We start from the raw sequence: 19,182 nt of genomic DNA, 5'->3' as shown, positions 1-19,182 counted from the left end.
GTGCATGCCCCCTCCCCAGCTAATATAAGAGTCTCTAAAGATGCCTCTAAAGATGCCTTGTTGGATAAGATATGGTTTGTTTCACCATTGACGCTGTGATTATCTGATTGTTGGTTTATAGTTAATCCACAACCAGTACCAGTACCAGTCATAGACACAGTGTCGTTAAGCACGAAGGGCGAGTAGGGCATGGGGGGGCTGACAGAGACAGCGTTGTTCTCAGAAGTCAATACGGAGCCTGACCTGCCCTGTATATCTGTAAAAAATGAGGTAGGTCGGATAATCTGCTTACCGGGGATTGCAGCTGCTTTCTGGGCTCTCCCAGCGTGTTCCGCCATAACCTCTGAAGCCGCCGAGGGAGCCGCCAAAGGAGCCAGAGGAGCCGACGTTGTTCCTGCAACAATGTTTCCACTGCAAACAGTGCTCTCAGCGATGAGAGCCCTCCTGGCCCGAGCCGATCTGTGTGCATTTTTTGGGGCCATGACGCAAGTATCCAAGAAGAGCCGCGTTTCTTTCCCTGAGCGGGAGTGGAAGCCGTGAGCAAAGCACACAAGCGGGGGCCGTTGCAGACCAAGACCAGAGCAGCCAAATGCAGAATCCCACCAAACTCCGGCTACTCCCAGGGTCATCGCCGGTCGAGTGAAGAGAAACCTCTGCCCACAGCGACCCAGCAGAAAACGCAGCATCCGAAGTATAGGTTTCGTCAATAGAAGTCAGCAGGTAAGTGAAGAAAAAACGGGTAACTTGCTCTTCTACTTTCTCCGTTTCCGTTTCTTAGATGATTCTCATACGGCACTGTTCTCGGACCGAGTGGGAGAGAAGGAGCATCTCACAGCGCTGCCGCTCAGTGGCGAGTTCAGCCCGCCATCTTGCGTCCCTCACTCGGCTGATAAGGGGTGACTTCAAAGATGCTCTATGAAGTGCACAGGTTCCCCTTTCAGCCCAGTCCTGTCTGACAGGCTATATGTGGGGGGTAAATCAGTCCTTTGTGTGGGGACAGGACAATACCTGTTCATATAAAGTTTTAGTCCCTCCCTTCGCCCCTTCACAGGCAAGGCTATAAGAATGCAGATGTATGTAGATGGGTACTAGGACACACCTATACTTCCTGTGTTGTGGCTGTCTAGAGGGAATGCACAAAGTGTAACTGTCACCCACCCCAGATGTGTATTGGAGACAGGCTGTCAAGGACACAGAGCAGTAAGTGCAGAGAAATGTCCACTTTATAAAAGTGCAATTTCTAAAATAGTAATGTTAAATCCAACTTCACCAGTAAGTAGGATTTATCAATACCATTCCAAACATATGAAACATGATAAAGTTACTCCTCTCTGATCAGGAATTACAGCTTAAAAGTGTATTTAAGGAATTCCCAAAGTGAAAACGAAATAGGCTGTTTGTCACTACCAGGACACGCAAACCATAAAAGTACAAGTCCTACCTTTTACTTACATAGCACACTGCCCTTAGGACTACCTATGGCCTACCTTAAAGGTGACTTATATGTAATTAAAAGGGGAGTTTAAGGCTTGGTAAATAGTTTTAAATGCCTAGTCGAAGTGGCAGTAAACAGCACACACAGGTACTGCAGTGGCAGGCCTGCAACAGGTTTGAAAGGCTACTTTTGGGGATGGCACAATCGGTGCTGCAGCCCACTTGTAGCATTTAACTTGCAGGCCCTGGGTATATGGTATACCAATAACAAGTGACTTACAAGTAAATTAAATATGTATACACCAATTGTACATATGTTTAGGGAAGAAGCACATGCACTTTAGCACTGGCCAGCAGTGGTAAAGTGCTAAGAGTCCTAAGGCCAACAAAAAGATTCAGCAAAACGAGGAGGAGGAAGGCAAAACATTTGGGTTGACCCTTCAGAGTGGGCCATTTTTCAACACCAGACTTAAAAATGCATGGAGAAAGTGTCTGCTTTATTGTGAAGAACTAGGTTTAGCCTATTTCGTTTCTAAAGCAACCACAAAATAGGCACAGAAGCCTATTTGGAATTGGAACGTAGCCATAACTTGAGGCTAAGCAAATCTAATAGTTCAAGTCAATTTCAAGCTTTAGACTCATGTAAGCAGAGTGCTCTGTGCCCTTAGTTGGAAGTCTAGCCTTGTCAAAGTGACCTTCGGCTCTCAATTGTGCGACGGCAACCAAAGGAGAGAAATTGCCCCTTTCAGTGGAGTCCATCCTCCTAAGAAGCACTTCCCTGGAAACAAACCTATGGGTAACACTCAACTCATGTTGATTTGCATCATCCACGATATGGATCTTATGACACTCGCATTACAAGCATTGCAAAATTGCTGCATGTTGCAAGCTGGTGCTATACAGATAATTAAAATAAATGAGTAAATAATTAAGTTATATCTTGAACATCCTGCCTCTTAATGTCCTAAAGTAGGCTTTAGTCCTGCCCGTATGCACCTGGAGCCTTTTGTGCCGTCAAACAGTAATTTCCTTGGAGCTTTTTGCGTGTCTTCTCTGACCATAATTGGGGCATATTGTATTGATTGAGGTAATGATCTGTGTACTAACTTAATTTTGAATTATATTTTCATTGGAAACCAGTATTGTCCTAATTCTTTTGTTTCCAGCGGTGGCTCCTCCGCCCAGGTGGTAGAGCGTCACCCCACTGCTCTATGAGCAGTTTAAAAAGGAAAAATAAAATGATAATAACGTTATCATATTATTTTTCATACTGGCTTAGATGCGGGCGGGCTGAGCTGGCCCAGAGCATGGTACAGGGGGGAGGAGTGGTGAGCACTCTCTAAGTGCACATGACTGTTTGGCTAGCCAAACCGTCATGTGCACTTTGCATGTTCTCCACCAAATGTATTGCCCAGCCTGGGTGGAGTACACACACAGGCATCTAGTCCCCATCTGAGCACTAAACCGCGATGCTCAGACCAATCACGAAAGGGAGCCTGTGTGCTTCCTGCGTGTCTACGACTGAAGAGCAACAAGAGACGGCGGCCGGCCTGCAGGTAAGTGGATTTTATTTTGTATCTCCCCCGCCACCTCCGTTAAGCAACAACCGCCACTGTTTGTTTCTTGAAGAAGTCTTAATAACTGTTGTCCACTTCTAGATGATTATCTGACATATAAATTTGAACATCTTTGAAGCGACAGACACGTTGTTTTGTGGTTGTGTTGAGGTCCCTACTCTCTGTTAAATGTGTATATTTAGATAAACATCTTACCATAAATCGTTCATCAAATCCTGCACTTCTTGGCTTTCTGTAGGCACGAAGATCGAGAGCATGAAACATGGAATTCCATTTGTTGCATTGCCACAGAATAGTTGTTTATATATTAAGTTGTAAGAACTGGCTAAGGAATGTCTTTCCGTGAAGGCTTAATGTTTTATCCTGTTCTTTAGGTAATGAAGATGGTTATTTTACTGCCATTATGTTGAAAAAATCTAAGGTTAAGTTGATCAGTCAAGAAATAACTCCTTTCCCTTCATCATCCATGATGAGAAACCTCCTTACTGTTCATGTGAGTACTTAATAATTGCACTGACGAGTCTTGTACCTTTGATAGGGCATTTCCTTAGTTGTTATGCATTTTTGCAGAGCCACAATGTTCATCTTTTACACACACACAGTCGAGGCTTCATATAAGCTTTTAAAGTAGGCTTTTTATTTTCTGCTTCTATTAAAAGGGGGTCAAATTATTTATAGTTTAAAAAAGAGTTTGTTCTTGCCGATGGGGGTATTTATAAGAGGGGTGAATATAATTCTGACTTATGCATATTCTTGATGCTGTAGCAAAGGCTTTCTTTGTATCCGGAACTTGACTTAAAATCCTGTCTTCACATCAGAGTGCATCAATTACAGAACTTCTTTTAGCAGTTCACTGCTGATACCACTGTTGGGTAGACTCTTTGGCATTGGTTAATCACCAATTTTTTCCAATAGGAGGGTTAGGCTGACTATAAATAGTAAAAGAGGCCAGTCCGCCACTTACCTGGAAAGAGGCATAATTTCCCCAGCAAAATCCAAAATTAATTTATGAAAGGTTGGTAATATCTGTCCCTGACCATAGCAGCAGGATGGTTTAAATCATTTCACTCCAAATGAGCCTACAACTTCAGTGATTAGATTTCCTTTTATTTGGATCTTTGTTGAAACCTGTTTTTGGTTGCAGAGGCTTTTTAAGGGGAGGCTGATAATGCTACTGTGAATGAAACCTAGTATTGAGAAACAAGTTGGACATTTGTTCTGTCCCATTCTAGGGTGGCACTGCTTCGGTCAGGATTAAAGGCCCTAAATGCATCCCTTGCTTAATGCAGAGCAATTTAAAACGTTTCTCCCTGTAAAAATGTGGCCACGTTATAGGAACCTGAAATATTTAGTAGCTTGAGGACCAGGGGGCTAGTTTTGGGACTGGAAGGACAAATGTGCACCGATAGCCAGCTTGGAAAACATTTTTGAAGAGAGAACACAATTTTTGGTAGACAAACATGTAATTTGCCCTGTCCAGTCATATTCGCTTGCTACACTTAGGGCCTGATTACGAGTTTGGCGGTGCGGTAGCAGGACGACACTGCCAAACCTGTGGCTGAACCGCTCTCCAGATTAGGATTGTTTTCCTTGTCTGGTGTCAGTTATTTGACGTGCCCACGGCGGTGTCTATCATGTAGGCACCACAATGGGAACATCAAAATCAGTAGCTGTACGCCATGGACTGCTGCAGTCCATGCCGTGCAGGTACTAGGGTGTATGCACACATGGAGCACAACATGTGCCCCCCTGCATGCATCCGCAGTCCCAGAAGTAACAGAGCCACCCCTTGTTTCCTCACCGCCACAGTTTTCATGGAGGTATAACTGCCATGAAAACCGTGGCAGTGAGGAAACTTGTAATATGCTTGGTGGGACTGCGGCAGTCCCGCCAAGCATATTGCGACCTCAAGACCGCCGCACCACTGCCATGGATCTCTGATCGCTGTCGATTTGCGGCGGTCCCAAGGAGGCCTGACCACCCTAGTTGTAATAGAGTAGATAGAAGGGCACTGCCTCGCCCCGAAAGTCTGGTGGCCTATAGATCACCAGACTTGTAATTAGCCCCCCAGTCTATACCGTAAGGACCTGGAACTAATCATATTTTCTTGGGCTGCTTTTATATCCCAGTCCACTTTGGCTCCAAATGATTTACAGTTCAAGTATTTCCCAACCTATTGTGTCTGGAGCTCATCCTGGACAAGCGGGCACATTGTCCCTCCACCATATTGTGGATGGTTGACCCAGTTTATTTTAATGTTATTTAAGATTGGAATTCACGGAAATTATATGGAAAGTGAAAGCAGTTTCTCAATCCACCTTTTACTACTACTATGTAAATAACGTATTTGTTCAAGAAACCTATTCTTACGGGACTGCCTTGACATCCAATCCCTATTGATCTCAGAACTTCAAATCCCCATCACCAACTTAACGGCTGCATACACTTTCACCAACCCACCAGACACTCTGCCTCACTCTCACTCGCACACATCCCCACATCCGCAAAACTGGATGTCGCGCATTTTCCTACATTGCACTCAAGACATGAAACGACATCCCTCAACACATCAGAGTCTACTCCTCGTTTCTTGCATTCCACAAGAAGCTCCAGACGTGGCTTTTTATTTAAGCACCTTGGGGACCACAAGTCTGCCCAAGCGCCTGGATACCCTCTTGGGTAATTAGTGCACTATACAAATCAATATAACCTATAACAACAACTATTTGCCTACCTATAGTCTATGCAATGTTGTAATAATACAAGCAGCTACCTTCCAGGGCATCCAGTCCCCCTTAAAGAAGTGGAATAATGAACCTCAATCTTCTGTTGACCACCCTAGCTGACAGATTTTCTCCGGTGGATATAAAGTTGCACATTTTAAAATTTGCATTACTAGCACTTATAATTTATTTTTAGACCTTTTCAAAATCTCCAACTAATTAACCTCTAGAAATCCTACACTCCCTTAGGAGACAATTCTCTAGATCTGTGCAACAACCTAGTGCCCTTTGTCAAAGAAACAGCAGTGCTCATCCTACCACATCCCCTGAGATAATTTATCCATGCAGCGCTTGTTTTGTGGCAGCTTCTGTTTTTAACTACCCGTTTTGCATTTGATTTGAAAATTGTTTTAGAGTTATTTCCTGGTCTTACCTGCCTGGCCTCGCATACCCCCACCTCTGCCATCACTCCTGCACTGTAATTTTGGTATATCACCGCGTTTTGCGGGTCCATCGCCCCTGACTCGCAGCGGCCATCTTGGGTGAGTGGGTCCCAGCGCGCCAGCAAGTCCTCTCTCCATTTCGTTTGGAGACTACTTAGGTAGGCATGCTTACGCGCAGCGGCCACGCGCAGCGGGGACGCCGGACTGACGCCGGAGTTATGCCAGAGTTTAGCCCGTCTGTGCCCGTCCGGGCCCAGACGGGCTTAGGGCTGGTCTCTATGCCCGCCCCTCTGGAACCGCGTTACACTCGTATTGGGTATAGGAGGGAGGAACTTATGTCTTGGCGGTCCTCGAAACCCTCCACATGTAGATATGCCCACGAGGGTGGACTACCGTTCCTGCCTTGCGGGACATGTACTGGGGGTCGGGGTATGACCCTTGATAAATCGGTGCTTTCGATAGCTTTGTTGAATTGTCGGTCTTTACCCAGTCACGCCACAGAAATTAATTCCCTTATTTTGGACCACAAGCAGGATGTGTTATTTTTAACAGAGACCTGGATTTCCTCCTGCTCGGGCCCCGACATGGTTAGAGCTCTTCCTTCTGGTTTTCTTATTACACATTTGGATAGGCCTGTGGGGAGGGGAGCAGGAATTGCCATCCTCTATAGGGACTCGCTAGTTTGTAAGGTGCAGGACGGAGGGATGAGCGATTGCGAGAGCTGTCAGTTCTCTCTTCGCCTGTCACCCACTGCGTCTTTGACGGGTTTTTTGATTTACCGTCCACCCGGGACCTTGGGAAATTTTCTTAACTCCTTCCTAGAATCAGCTGCGCTCCTTGCCTCGTCCACTGGTAACTTTATAGCTTTGGGTGAGCTTAACATCCACTTCGATGACCCTTCCAACTCCCTGGGAGTAGATCTGCAAGGCGATCTCAAAGCCTTTGGGATCAACTTGGCTAATTCGGGTGCTACACATGGGAAGGGCCACTTGTTGGATCCTATATTCTCAAACTCTGTTTGCCTTAAAGCTTTTCCAGCGCTGGCCCTGCCTTGGACAGACCATTTTATGGTGCCTTCCCAGTGGCAGTTTGATGTCCCAGTTACATCGGCCCCCAGGGTATATACCGTGGAAAGAGCCTGGTCCAGGCTCCCAGTGGATACCTGGGCGGTACATCTGGAGGCGTCCCGGCCTCCCCTTGGGTCCAATCCGTTAGTTGCCGATGAGAAGTTAAACATCTGGCTCACCAACTCGCTTGATGCTCTCCTCCCCAAGAAGAAACAACTCACCAGGGGTAAGAGAGTGGGATCGGCGCCCTGGTACACATTGGAGTTGAGAACTTTGAGGAAGGGTTGCAAGAGGTTGGAACGGACCTGGAGGAAAGATTGGAGCGAAACGAGCCGGAGAGAATATCGGGCGGCACGTAGTACCTACAAATCTGCTATTCGGGTAGCTAAATCTGTGTTCTTTGAGGAGAGAATAGGCTCTGCGGCCAACTCCTCAAAAGAATCATTTAGGGTTATCAAAGAACTTCTTAAAACTCCCGAACCTCAAGTCATTCACGATGACCCCCGTGAGAAATGCTCCGAACTTGCCTCCTTCTTTAAAACCAAAATAGACAACATCTTGGCATCTCTCCCTCGGCTAGCCGAGGAGACTCCCTCTGGTGGTAACCCAGAGTCTCAGTCCAGGGTGCGGACAGCGGAGTTGGTTTCTTTCGGACCTGTTACTGTGGAAGAAGTTCTCACAGTCTTGATGACCATGAAAAGTGGTTCCCCTAAAGACCCTGCACCAATGAAATATCTTAAGCAGGTAGCCCCTACCATCGGTGGCCCAGTGATGGACTTGATAAATTTATCTTTTACCCAAGGAGTGGTGCCCCCGAGTTGGAAGGGAGCGGTTGTCAAGGCTCTCTTGAAGAAGCCTAACTTGGACCCCGCTGACCTTGCCAACTTCAGGCCTATTTCCCTGCTCCCCGGCCTTAGCAAGGTGGCGGAGAAGTTGGTGAATCGTCGCCTCTCGGGCTTCCTGGAGTCCAACTCCCTTCTGGGTGACTCCCAAACGGGCTTTCGCCCCGGTCAGGGGACCGATACTGCCCTGCTGGCAGTCGTGGAGAATGCAGGAGCATTTTGGATTCAGGGGGATCGGTGGCAGTGATCCTCCTGGACCTCAGTGCGGCATTTGACACCGTAGACCATCAGGTGCTTCTCCAACGACTGTCGGGGGTGGGGGTCTCTGGGATGGCCCTGAAGTGGTTTGCGTCCTTTTTGGATGGCCGGACGTTTGAGGTATGGGAAGGCCACAAGAAATCATCATCGGTCCCTCTCCAGTGTGGTGTGCCACAGGGCTCATCGCTGAGCCCTACTCTATTTAACATTTATATGGCCCCCCTGGAGAGTGTGATACTGCCCCTGGGTATCAAGATTATCAGCTATGCTGATGATACTCAGCTGGTGGTAGGTCTTCCCCAGTCGGCTTACCATCCCGACCGGCTGCACATGTGTTTGGATAAGATCTTCACGTGGATGTGTAGCTCAGCACTCAAGCTTACCGGCTCCAAAACGGAACTGATGATGCTGGGGAATTCCCCTCCCTCCTTATCTCCGAGCAGCTGGCCTAGCTGCCTGGGAGCGGCTCCCACCCCCAAACAGGAGATCAAGAGCTTGGGGGTGTGGTTGGAGCAGGACCTTGCCTTTAAGACACACGCTAAAAAGACCGCAGGCGTGTGCTTTGGTCTGCTCCGATCAGCCCGGAAGATCTTACCTCTCCTCCCAGTGGCCTCCAGGAGGTTACTCATCCAGGGGCTTATCATCTCTCGGCTGGACTTCAGTAACGCGTTGTTTCTGGGGGCTCCAGAGTCCACCCTAAATAAACTGCAGCAAGTGCAGAATGCGGCCGCTAGGCTCCTGATGGACCTTCCCAGGCGTCAGTCTGCTCGACCTGCACTGAAGGCGCTGCACTGGCTCCCCGTTAGGGAGAGGGTGAAATTCAAGGCACTTTGTATGGCCCATAAAATCCTGCAGGGGAAAGGCCCACCTATCCTACGGGATATGGTTCAACCCTATAAGGCCTCCCGTTCCCTCCGTTCAGACCATCAACATCTGCTGCAGGTCATGAGGGTAAGGAAGGTAAGAACTGGGGGCAGAAGATTTTCTATCAAGGTGGCCATCTTGTGGAACTCCCTTCCTCTGTACGTGCGCTCGGAAACAAGTTTCTTACGCTTCCGCAAGCTGTTAAAAACTCACCTGTTTCCTGCTTAACTCCGGTGCTTTCGTGTCATGGCGTCTCTCTCTGGATGAGCGCGGGGATGCCCAAGGGTAACCAGGCGCGTTATAAAACTCCTTAATAATAATAATAATAATAATAACTACATCAGCACAAACTTAACAGCTTCCACTCACAGCGTTCCCCCCTTGTCCAAGAACTGGAAGCCACCAAGAATGTCTTTGCGTTAAAAAAATCATGCCACCTACTAATGTTTCCATTCAAAAAAATGTTCAACTAATACCTTCCACTTCTTTCCCCGTCATCACAAGTGAAATAAACAGCTTACTACCCTGAGACGAAATCCATCTCAACCTCAAGTATGCTATTGTCATACCATTTGTGGGAAAAAGCCCTACTTTGACCCGGAAAACTGTCACAATTATCTGCACTCCTGGAAGTGAAACAACTTGCTAACAGTGCAACAGCATTGTGGATCCAACTTATTATGCACTGAAATAACTTTCCTAACTATTAGAGATAAACACCTAATTATCCAAGGCCCGGTATGTGCTCTGTTCCTATTGAATCTCTGAACAACATTTGCGACCATCGACCACAACCTACTATTAAGTCACCTGCAATACTAATTATCAGCAGAAACCCTGGTTTGCCTCTTTTAATTCCAGATTGTTAGACCCGGCCTCGTAGCATAGCCATCCCTGTCCCCACACCACATAACCTGACCCATGCACCTCACGTAGCCCCCGAGCCCACGGCCTAGCCGATCCTTCCCACTAGAACCCACACACACCCGACCCGGACTTCCCCGTCCGTGGCCTTCCTCCTTTCGGCCACACCGGGCCCGCGTGCCCACTTCATGCACCAAGATGGCCGCCCGGCCCCAGCGCGACCCTGGCCTAGAGGCGCCACTCCGGCTGGGAGACATCGCGCTCCCATTGGGATGAGAGAGGGAGGAGCAGTTTCCATCGCACCTCTGAGCTCCCCTGGGAAGGTGGGTTTCGATCAGCCGCCGGCCTCCCCGAGGGCTGGCTCCACGCCTGCTGGGTGTCTGGGACTCCTCCCGACCCGGCCCTGAAAGGATCAAAAGACAATAGCAGGAAACCCCGACAAGCGACCCCCAGGTGACAAGACCCCTGCCTGCATAGACTCCGGACATCAAAAGAGGAGTCGTCCTATAACAAGGGGTGCTCAGGGACTATCCGGCAGATTCGCCTTTGGAAACACCTGAGCCCTGCTGAGTGACTCGCGGCTCCCTGAAGATCGTAAGACCTCCGAACTTGTGCTTGAGCCCTGCTGAGTGACTCGCGGCTCCCTGAAGATCGCAAGACCTCCGAACTTGTGCTTGAGCCCTGCTGAGTGACTCGCGGCTCCCTGAAGATCGTAAGACCTCCGAACTTGTGCTTGAGCCCTGCTGAGTGACTTGCGGCTCCCTGAAGATTGTAAGACCTCCGACGTGTGCTTGAGCCCTGCTGAGTGACTCGCGGCTCCCACAGACTCTCTTGGTCCCGCCGGACCCCGACGACGACAAGCGTATCCCCCAGCTCGAGGATTGTGAGCTGTTCGCCGGGTACGCCCCTGCATTTGATCCATATCCCCAAAGACTGTCCTGCTACCTCCTACCCCCTCCGAGACTCTGTGAGCCTGCGCTCCACTTGTATATACTTTGCCTTGCGGATCATAAAGATCCTACAACTCCGATCTGATAAAGATTTGTTCTTAAGAACTCCCAGTGTGGTGTCTCTTTGTCGTGTGGTGCCGAGGGTACGATCCTAGATACGAGATTCCTCCCCTGAGGAGTCTCCCGCCAGTGCCCGGGTACGATACCTTGAGGGTTGACCTCAGGCTAGTCAGTGCCCCTCCGGGCCCCTCTGAGGTCGCCTTCTAACATTGGTGGCAAGCGACGGGATTCGGGCCCATAATCTAGAGATCGTACCGTGAACGGCTGACTCACTACCGACAAAGATGGCAGAAGGAAACGCCGTGATTCTCACAGAAAACGACACCAGTACCGTGTTCCAGGCGGAACAACTGGAGGAGTACACACACAGAGAACTGAAGCAATTCTGCAAAGAACTCAAAATCGCTACCACTGGTCTCAACACCAAAGAAGATATGCAGAAGGCACTGAAAGCTTGGGTGGATTCTGGAGCCCCCCGCCCAGAAGGAGCGGTGGAGCCCCACGACGAAGCTGAACCCTCCCAAGGAGAACGCAGCAGCAACCAGGTGCGAAGCTTCGTACCAGACGGGGGCCTATCCCCGGAGGAACTCGCAGACAGAGAAAGAAGTCGCCATCACGAACTCGAATTAGCCAAACTCAAAATCGAGGGCGAGTTGAAATTAGCCGAGAAAAAGCTAGCAGTGGAACAGATGCGAGTGCAAGGAGAACTAGAAGAGAAGAAACTCCAACGGGAACACGAAGGAAGGAGACTTCAACTGGAGCACGAACGCAGCTTGAAGGAAATGGAGCTAAAAGCAAAAAGCGAAGAAGCGCGGCCCCCGGGGAACCGAGAGGCGGCCTCCCCGGCGGAGCAAAAGGTCCACATCCCCAAGGATGTGGTCAAAGAATATTACAAAAACGATGACATTCAACAGTGGTTCAGGGCATACGAGGTCGCCATGACCTCTCACCGGGTCCTGCAGAAGGATTGGGGGGCCGGGTTGTGTGGACGATTCTTGAGCGAGGGAAGAGACACCCTGCTCGACCTACCAACCTCCATGCAGACCTCCTACAACCACATGAAAGAGGCCCTCCTCACAAGGTATGGCCTCACCCCAGAGATGTACCGCCAGGGGTTCCGGGACTGCAGGAAGATCCCGGGCACCACCTGGGTGGAGTATGTAAACTTCTTCAGCCGCGCATTCGATGGGTGGATCAAGGGCAGCAAGGTAACCACCCTAGAAGAACTAACGGACCTTATGTTGTGGGAACACCTGGCTGCGAACTGCTTTGTGGAACTGCGCCAGCATCTGCTCGACAGCAAGCTCACGGATCCGAGAAAGCTGGCTGTCGAGGCGGATCGCTGGACCAACACCCGGGTCTCCCGGGGCGCTGTAGGAGAGTACCCCCGAGCCAGTCAGGGACCACCCCGCCAGAGAGGGGGGGGGGAACCAGGGAGGGCAGAGAGAGTCCCAGTCCAGTCCCCCGAAAACCCAACCTCCGCCTTTCCCGGCACCCCCACTAGCTGTATCCGGCCCCCCCCCTGAGACGGGGGCACCGGGTGACCATCACTTGTTTCCGTTGCCAGAAGCCCGGGCATTACGCCAACGACCCTGAGTGCCCCATGGCCCCCCACATCACCCAGGCAGCACCCCCCGCTAGACAAATAGCCAATGTAGCACTGGGGGGGGGGAGGTTGAGGAGACCGTAGAGTGGGAACCCGCAGCCATGGCCCTAGTATCCTTAGGAGATAGAGAAATGGTCCCTGGAAGCCTCCTACCCTCCAACACGAAGAAATATGGGCAGCTCGTCACAATCAATGGCCACCAAGTAGAAGCCCTTCGTGACACCGGAGCCAGCATCACCGGTGTCCTCAGTCATTTGGTCAACGAAGACCAGGTCCTCCCCAACGTCTTTTGCCCGGGAATTTCCGCTGACAACACGGAAAGTCTGTGTAAGGTAGCCCTGGTGCCTTTTGAATGGGGAGGGGTGGTCGGGAAACTGAAAGTCGCAGTGAGAACCTCCCAGCCAGTCGACTGTCTCCTGGGGAACGACCTGGAAAGTTCCCCCTGGAAACAAGTCGAGCACAAGACCCACCTAGGGATGATGGGTCTTCCTGAGTGGGTGTGCGCCACCACCCGATCCATGGCGGCCCGACTGACCCCCCTTGGGGAAGTCGACGACGCCCCGACCACTGAAGACAGGATGGTCCCCGCCGAGGGACCCCACGAACCCCCACAAGGAGGGTCGGTCACCAGTTACGAACCCCCACCTTTCGACTCCGCACAGGTCACCGAGTTAGGCCATCTGCCCGGGTTGGCCCAGTGGCCCCACGAGGGGGGCCCCTCCCGAGAGGAGTTCTGCCGAGAGCAGGCTACCTGTCCTTCCCTGGTCGGGCCCCGGCCACAGGCAGAGGCCCAGGCCGCGGGCGACCAAACTGGAACGCACCGGGTGTATTGGGAGAATTACCTTTTGTACAGCGAGCAGAAGTCGGTGGAGCTAGGATCCACCCGGGTGCTGGTGGTACCCCTAAGCTTCCGAGACCTCCTCCTGGGCTTGGCCCACGACGTTCCCCTCGCAGGCCACTTAGGCCAGGACAAAACCTACAGTCGCCTTGTGACTCACTTCTAGTGGCCCAGAATGAAAGCAGATGTAGAAGCCCACTGCAAGTCCTGTCCCACGTGCCAGGCCAGTGGGAAGAGCGGAGGAAAGCGCAAGGCTCCCCTCCAACCCTTCCCTGTCGTCAGTATCCCTTTTGAACGGGTTGGGATCGACATCGTGGGGCCTCTGGACCCCCCAACCTCCCAAGGGCACCGCTTTATCCTCGTCCTGGTGGATCATGCCACCCGATACCCTGAAGCCATACCCCTGCGCACCGTCACAGCCCCCGTGGTGGGCCGGGCGTTGATGGGAATCTTTTCCCGTATGGGTTTTCCCCGCGAGGTCGTGAGCGATCGCGGTACGAACTTCATCTCCAGATACATGACGTCCTTGTGGCAACAATGCGGAGTGTCCTATAAGTTCACCACCCCGTACCACCCCCAAGGAAACGGCCTGGTAGAGCGGTTTAACAGGACTCTGAAAGGAATGATCGCGGGCCTGGAAGAGCCCCTCCGGCGTAAGTGGGACATCCTGCTCCCCTGCCTCCTGTTCGCCTACCGAGAAGTTCCCCAGAAATCCTTGGGGTTCAGCCCCTTTGAGTTACTCTACGGGCACCCCGTCCGGGGGCCCCTCAGCCTGGTCAAGGAAGGGTGGGAGGCGGCGCACCGAGGCCACCCCCGCGATGTGTTCCAATACGTCCTGACCCTCCGAAACCAGACTAGGAAGTTCCGAGAGCTGGTCGAGGCCAACCTGGAGGCGAGCCAGGAAGAGATGAAGCGCTGGTACGACCAGAACGCCACTCTGGTCGAGTTCCAGCCGGGCCAGCAGGTATGGGTCATGGCCCCCGTGAAACCCTGCGCCCTCCAGGATAAATGGACCGGGCCCTTCAAAGTGATTGAGCGGAAGAGCCAGGTCACGTACTTGGTGGACGTCCAGTCACCACCGGATCCCCTCCGGGTCCTCCACGTGAACCGCCTCAAGCCCCACTTTGTGCGGACGGAGCTGAGCCTGCTGCTGGCCACCGATGACGGGGCCGAGGAGGAGTCGGATCCCCTCCCTGATCTCCTGTGTACCAAAGAGAAGGACGGCTCCGTAGAGGGAGTGAACCTCTCCCCATCCCTCACTTCCCAGCAACGTGAGGATTGCCGCCAGCTCCTAGGGCAGTTTTCCGACCTCTTCTCCCTGGTCCCCCAAGTCACCGACTGGTGTGTCCATGACGTGGACACCGGAGACAGCCCGCCGGTGAAACACCGAGCCTACCGAGTCCCTGATCGGGTCCAGTCCTGCATTCAAGCCGAAGTCTAAAAGATGTTGACCTTAGGAGTGATCGAACCCTCAGACAGTCCCTGGGCCAGCCCCGTGGTCCTGGTCCCGAAAGCAGCTGCCCCCGGTGTCACCCCAGAACTCCGCTTCTGCGTGGACTACCGGGGACTCAATGAAGTCACCCGAGCCGATGCCCACCCCATTCCCCGAGCCGACGAACTCATTGACCGACTCGGGGCTGCTCGGTTCCTCAGCACCTTCTATCTCACCTGCGGCTACTGGCAAATTGCGCTCACAGAAGGAGCCAAGGAGCGGTCCGCCTTCTCCACCCCGGATGGGCACTATCGCTTTCGCGTGATGCCCTTCGGGATGAAAAATGCCCCGGCCACCTTCCAGCGACTGGTAAATAGAGTCCTGGCCGGGCTGGAAAAGTTCAGCGCTGCCTATCTAGACGATATCGCAGTTTTTAGTTCCGAATGGAGTGAGCACCTCCATCACCTCCGGAGGGTGCTAACCGCCCTGCGCCAGGCAGGCCTCACCGTGAAAGCTAGCAAGTGCCAGATTGGGCACGGTTCGGTAGTCTACCTGGGGCACCAGTTCGGAAGCGGCCAGGTCGCCCCGCTACAGCCCAAGATCGATGCCATCCTAGCCTGGGAACCCCCCACTACCCAAACGGAGGTCCGAGCCTTTCTGGGCCTCACAGGCTACTACCGGAGATTCATCCGGGGGTACGGCAGCTTAGTCGGCCCCCTCAAGGGACTCAGGTCCAAGAAACAGCCCAAGAAAGTGCAGTGGACCCCTGCCTGCCAAGAGGCGTTCGATGCCCTAAAAACAGCCATGTGCACAGCCCCCGTCCTTCAGGCTCCCGACTACTCCAAGGAGTTTGTGGTACAAACGGACGCCTCCGAGCATGGAATTGGGGCCGTCCTGTCCCAGGTGAATGACCAAGGCCTAGACCAGCCCGTAGCCTTCCTCAGCCGAAGGCTGTTGCCCAGAGAACAGAGATGGAGCACCATCCAGCGCGAGGCGTTCGCTGTAGTCTGGGCCCTCAAGAAGTTACGCCCCTATCTGTTCGGCACCCATTTCAAGGTCCAAACCGACCATCGCCCCTTGCGATGGCTCATGCAGATGCGAGGAGAAAACCCCAAACTACTGCTGTGGTCAATCTCCCTCCAGGGGATGGATTTCACCGTGGAACATCGCCCTGGTACTGACCACGCCAACGCTGATGGCCTCTCCCGGTTCTTCCGCCTCAGCGAAGAGAACGCCCAAGAGGATGGGTAGTTCTTTCCGGCTTTCAGCTGGGGGGGACGCGTGTTAGACCCGGCCTCGTAGCATAGCCATCCCTGTCCCCACACCACATAACCTGACCCATGCACCTCACATAGCCCCCGAGCCCACGGCCTAGCCGATCCTTCCCACTAGAACCCACACACACCCGACCCGGACTTCCCCGTCCGTGGCCTTCCTCCTTTCGGCCACACCGGGCCCGCGTGCCCACTTCATGCACCAAGATGGCCGCCCGGCCCCAGTGCGACCCTGGCCTAGAGGCGCCACTCCGGCTGGGAGACATCGCGCTCCCATTGGGATGAGAGAGGGAGGAGCAGTTTCCATCGCACCTCTGAGCTCCCCTGGGAAGGTGGGTTTCGATCGGCCGCCGGCCTCCCCGAGGGCTGGCTCCACGCCTGCTGGGTGTCTGGGACTCCTCCCGACCCGGCCCTGAAAGGATCAAAAGACAATAGCAGGAAACCCCGACAAGCGACCCCCAGGTGACAAGACCCCTGCCTGCATAGACTCCGGACATCAAAAGAGGAGTCGTCCTATAACAAGGGGTGCTCGGGGACTATCCGGCAGATTCGCCTTTGGAAACACCTGAGCCCTGCTGAGTGACTCGCGGCTCCCTGAAGATCGTAAGACCTCCGAACTTGTGCTTGAGCCCTGCTGAGTGACTCGCGGCTCCCTGAAGATCGTAAGACCTCCGAACTTGTGCTTGAGCCCTGCAGAGTGACTCGCGGCTCCCTGAAGATCGTAAGACCTCCGAACTTGTGCTTGAGCCCTGCTGAGTGACTCGCGGCTCCCTGAAGATCGTAAGACCTCCGACGTGTGCTTGAGCCCTGCTGAGTGACTCGCGGCTCCCACAGACTCTCTTGGTCCCGCCGGACCCCGACGACGACAAGCGTATCCCCCAGCTCGAGGATTGTGAGCTGTGCGCCGGGTACGCCCCTGCATTTGATCCATATCCCCAAAGACTGTCCCGCTACCTCCTACCCCCTCCGAGACTCTGTGAGCCTGCGCTCCACTTGTATATACTTTGCCTTGCAGGTCATAAAGAACCTACAACTCCGATCTGATAAAGATTTGTTCTTAAGAACTCCCGGTGTGGTGTCTCTTTGTCGTGTGGTGCCGAGGGTACGATCCTAGATACGAGATTCCTCCCCTGAGGAGTCTCCCGCCAGTGCCCGGCTACGATACCTCGAGGGTTGGTCTCAGGATAGTCAGGGCCCCCTCCGGGCCCCTCTGAGGTCGCCTTCTAACACAGATAATATCACATCTGCCATCACATGCACACAGATTGCACCAAGATCTAAGTTAAATTAATGGCATGCACGGGGTTCCCTCACAGAGGTGTTAATTGTCTTAAAGATGCGCAGCACTGGATGAAGCTAAATTAGCTCTGCCTCAAAAGTTAGAAGTGCTTCTGGACCAAGTGGATCCAACTCTTTTACCTTTCGTCTGACCTGATTGTGTTTGCTATCCCCCCCAACACCTGTACAAAAGGAAATCTAGAGTTCTTCATCGATAGTGACCTCTTTTTCACTCCCCAGGTTAATATTGCCAACAAGAATGTGTTCTTTCACTTACAATTGTATGGAATCCTCTGTTTCTAAAGCTTCACAAATTTGCCTTGGTACTCCGTGTGGCTGCAGTGTAACTGTGCCATCTGGAGTTATCCACCAAAACAAAATACCTAATCAAATTCCAAAGGGGTCCATAACCACCCTTCTTATCTTGCACTCATTCTGAGGCCCTGTGATTAATCTGGTCTACCATCCAGTCTCTACACTAGCTTCCTTTCAGGAAGCGTCTAAGTTAAAACATAGCACCTAGCATACAGTGTTGCACTGCCATAGACTTAAACACCTTTCCAACCATCTAAGAGCCTGTTGTCATTTAATCGCAACCTTCTGGCCTCTCTGCCTTATAGATGCAGACAGGAATCGACCCACTTCTGCACCATACTATCATCTCACGCCGCAACTAACAGTGCTCACTAGGGGAGAGCACACTTTTAGGAAAGGTGCCTATTTTGAGTCCTGATGCCCCTGCAGGCACTGAGTTCCTTGCTTACAGCTGCCTATGCACAAATTCTCAATGTCCAGTATTTGGTATCCATGAGCGCCAAGACCAGGCCTGGAAGCAAATCCATACAGAAACGGGTGAGCCACTTGACATCTCATGGGGAAATTTTCCACAATTCACAGTAATCAGCTCTCCATTTGTTAAAGTAAATACACATATCCTTTATAAACCGTCAAACTAAGGGGCTTACACTGTTGTGACTGTTTATGCAGGGAAGGGTTGATGCAGCATAGGGCATACAGCCCATTAATTTGATCATAGTGGCAGTTCCCCTCAATCATTGGTTTTTACTCAGGTCAGCTGGGGCATATGGTATGATTCCTGTTTGAGTTGCAATAACGACACTGAGTTGAAAGATAAGCATATCTTTTGCTTTTAGGTGTTTGTATGCTTAAACTTGGTAAAGTTCCGGGAACTTGAGGGACATTTCAATGATATGGAGATACACATCTCTGGGCAGTGTGTATTTCTAATTGATCAAATTTCCCTTTTGAAATTATTTCTTCATTCATTTGATTCAAACTGCCAATTAATTGCTTTAGGGTAATTTGTGATTTAGGGTCGATTGTAAGCGGGGGACATTAGAGAATGTCAAGCATTTACACAGCCTCGATTGCATATGCGTGGTATAAAAAGTAGGTTTTAAGACCTTTCTAAAGTCTTATTCACATGGGATGGGAGATTTAAGATTTAAATATGATTGTAAAGTTTCTATGAAGAGATGTACCCCAAACTATTCCTACCGGTTTTGGGAGAACACCCATAGGTGTCTAAGAGGTAGATGAGCAGCAGGTGTGCCCATTAGTCAAAACCACATTTGCACAGAATTTTCTGTACCAAGCAAACTAATTTGAATGTAATTTGAAGTTAACCCTCAGTGCAGTCTGCAGCCATTGA

General features: G+C 51.5%; 1 protein-coding gene across 2 annotated transcripts in view; it reads left to right on the top strand.

Moving 5' to 3' along the window:
* Positions 1-19,182, top strand: part of LOC146822906 (tyrosyl-DNA phosphodiesterase 2-like) — a 157,861-nt gene that overhangs the window by 86,433 nt on the left and 52,246 nt on the right. For both annotated transcript variants that reach the window (XM_085607060.1, XM_085607061.1), the window contains exon 5: positions 3,386-3,504. In XM_085607060.1, the coding sequence (XP_085463186.1) occupies positions 3,386-3,504 (119 nt within the window). The remainder of the gene's footprint in view (positions 1-3,385; positions 3,505-19,182) is intronic.

The sequence above is a fragment of the Triturus cristatus genome, chromosome 5_2 (genome assembly GCF_964204655.1).
Source record: "Triturus cristatus chromosome 5_2, aTriCri1.1, whole genome shotgun sequence".
In the NCBI taxonomy this organism is placed as follows: Eukaryota; Metazoa; Chordata; class Amphibia; order Caudata; family Salamandridae; genus Triturus; species Triturus cristatus.
Note: the sequence above shows the minus strand (reverse complement) of the source record. Positions and strands in the feature narration are given on the sequence as shown.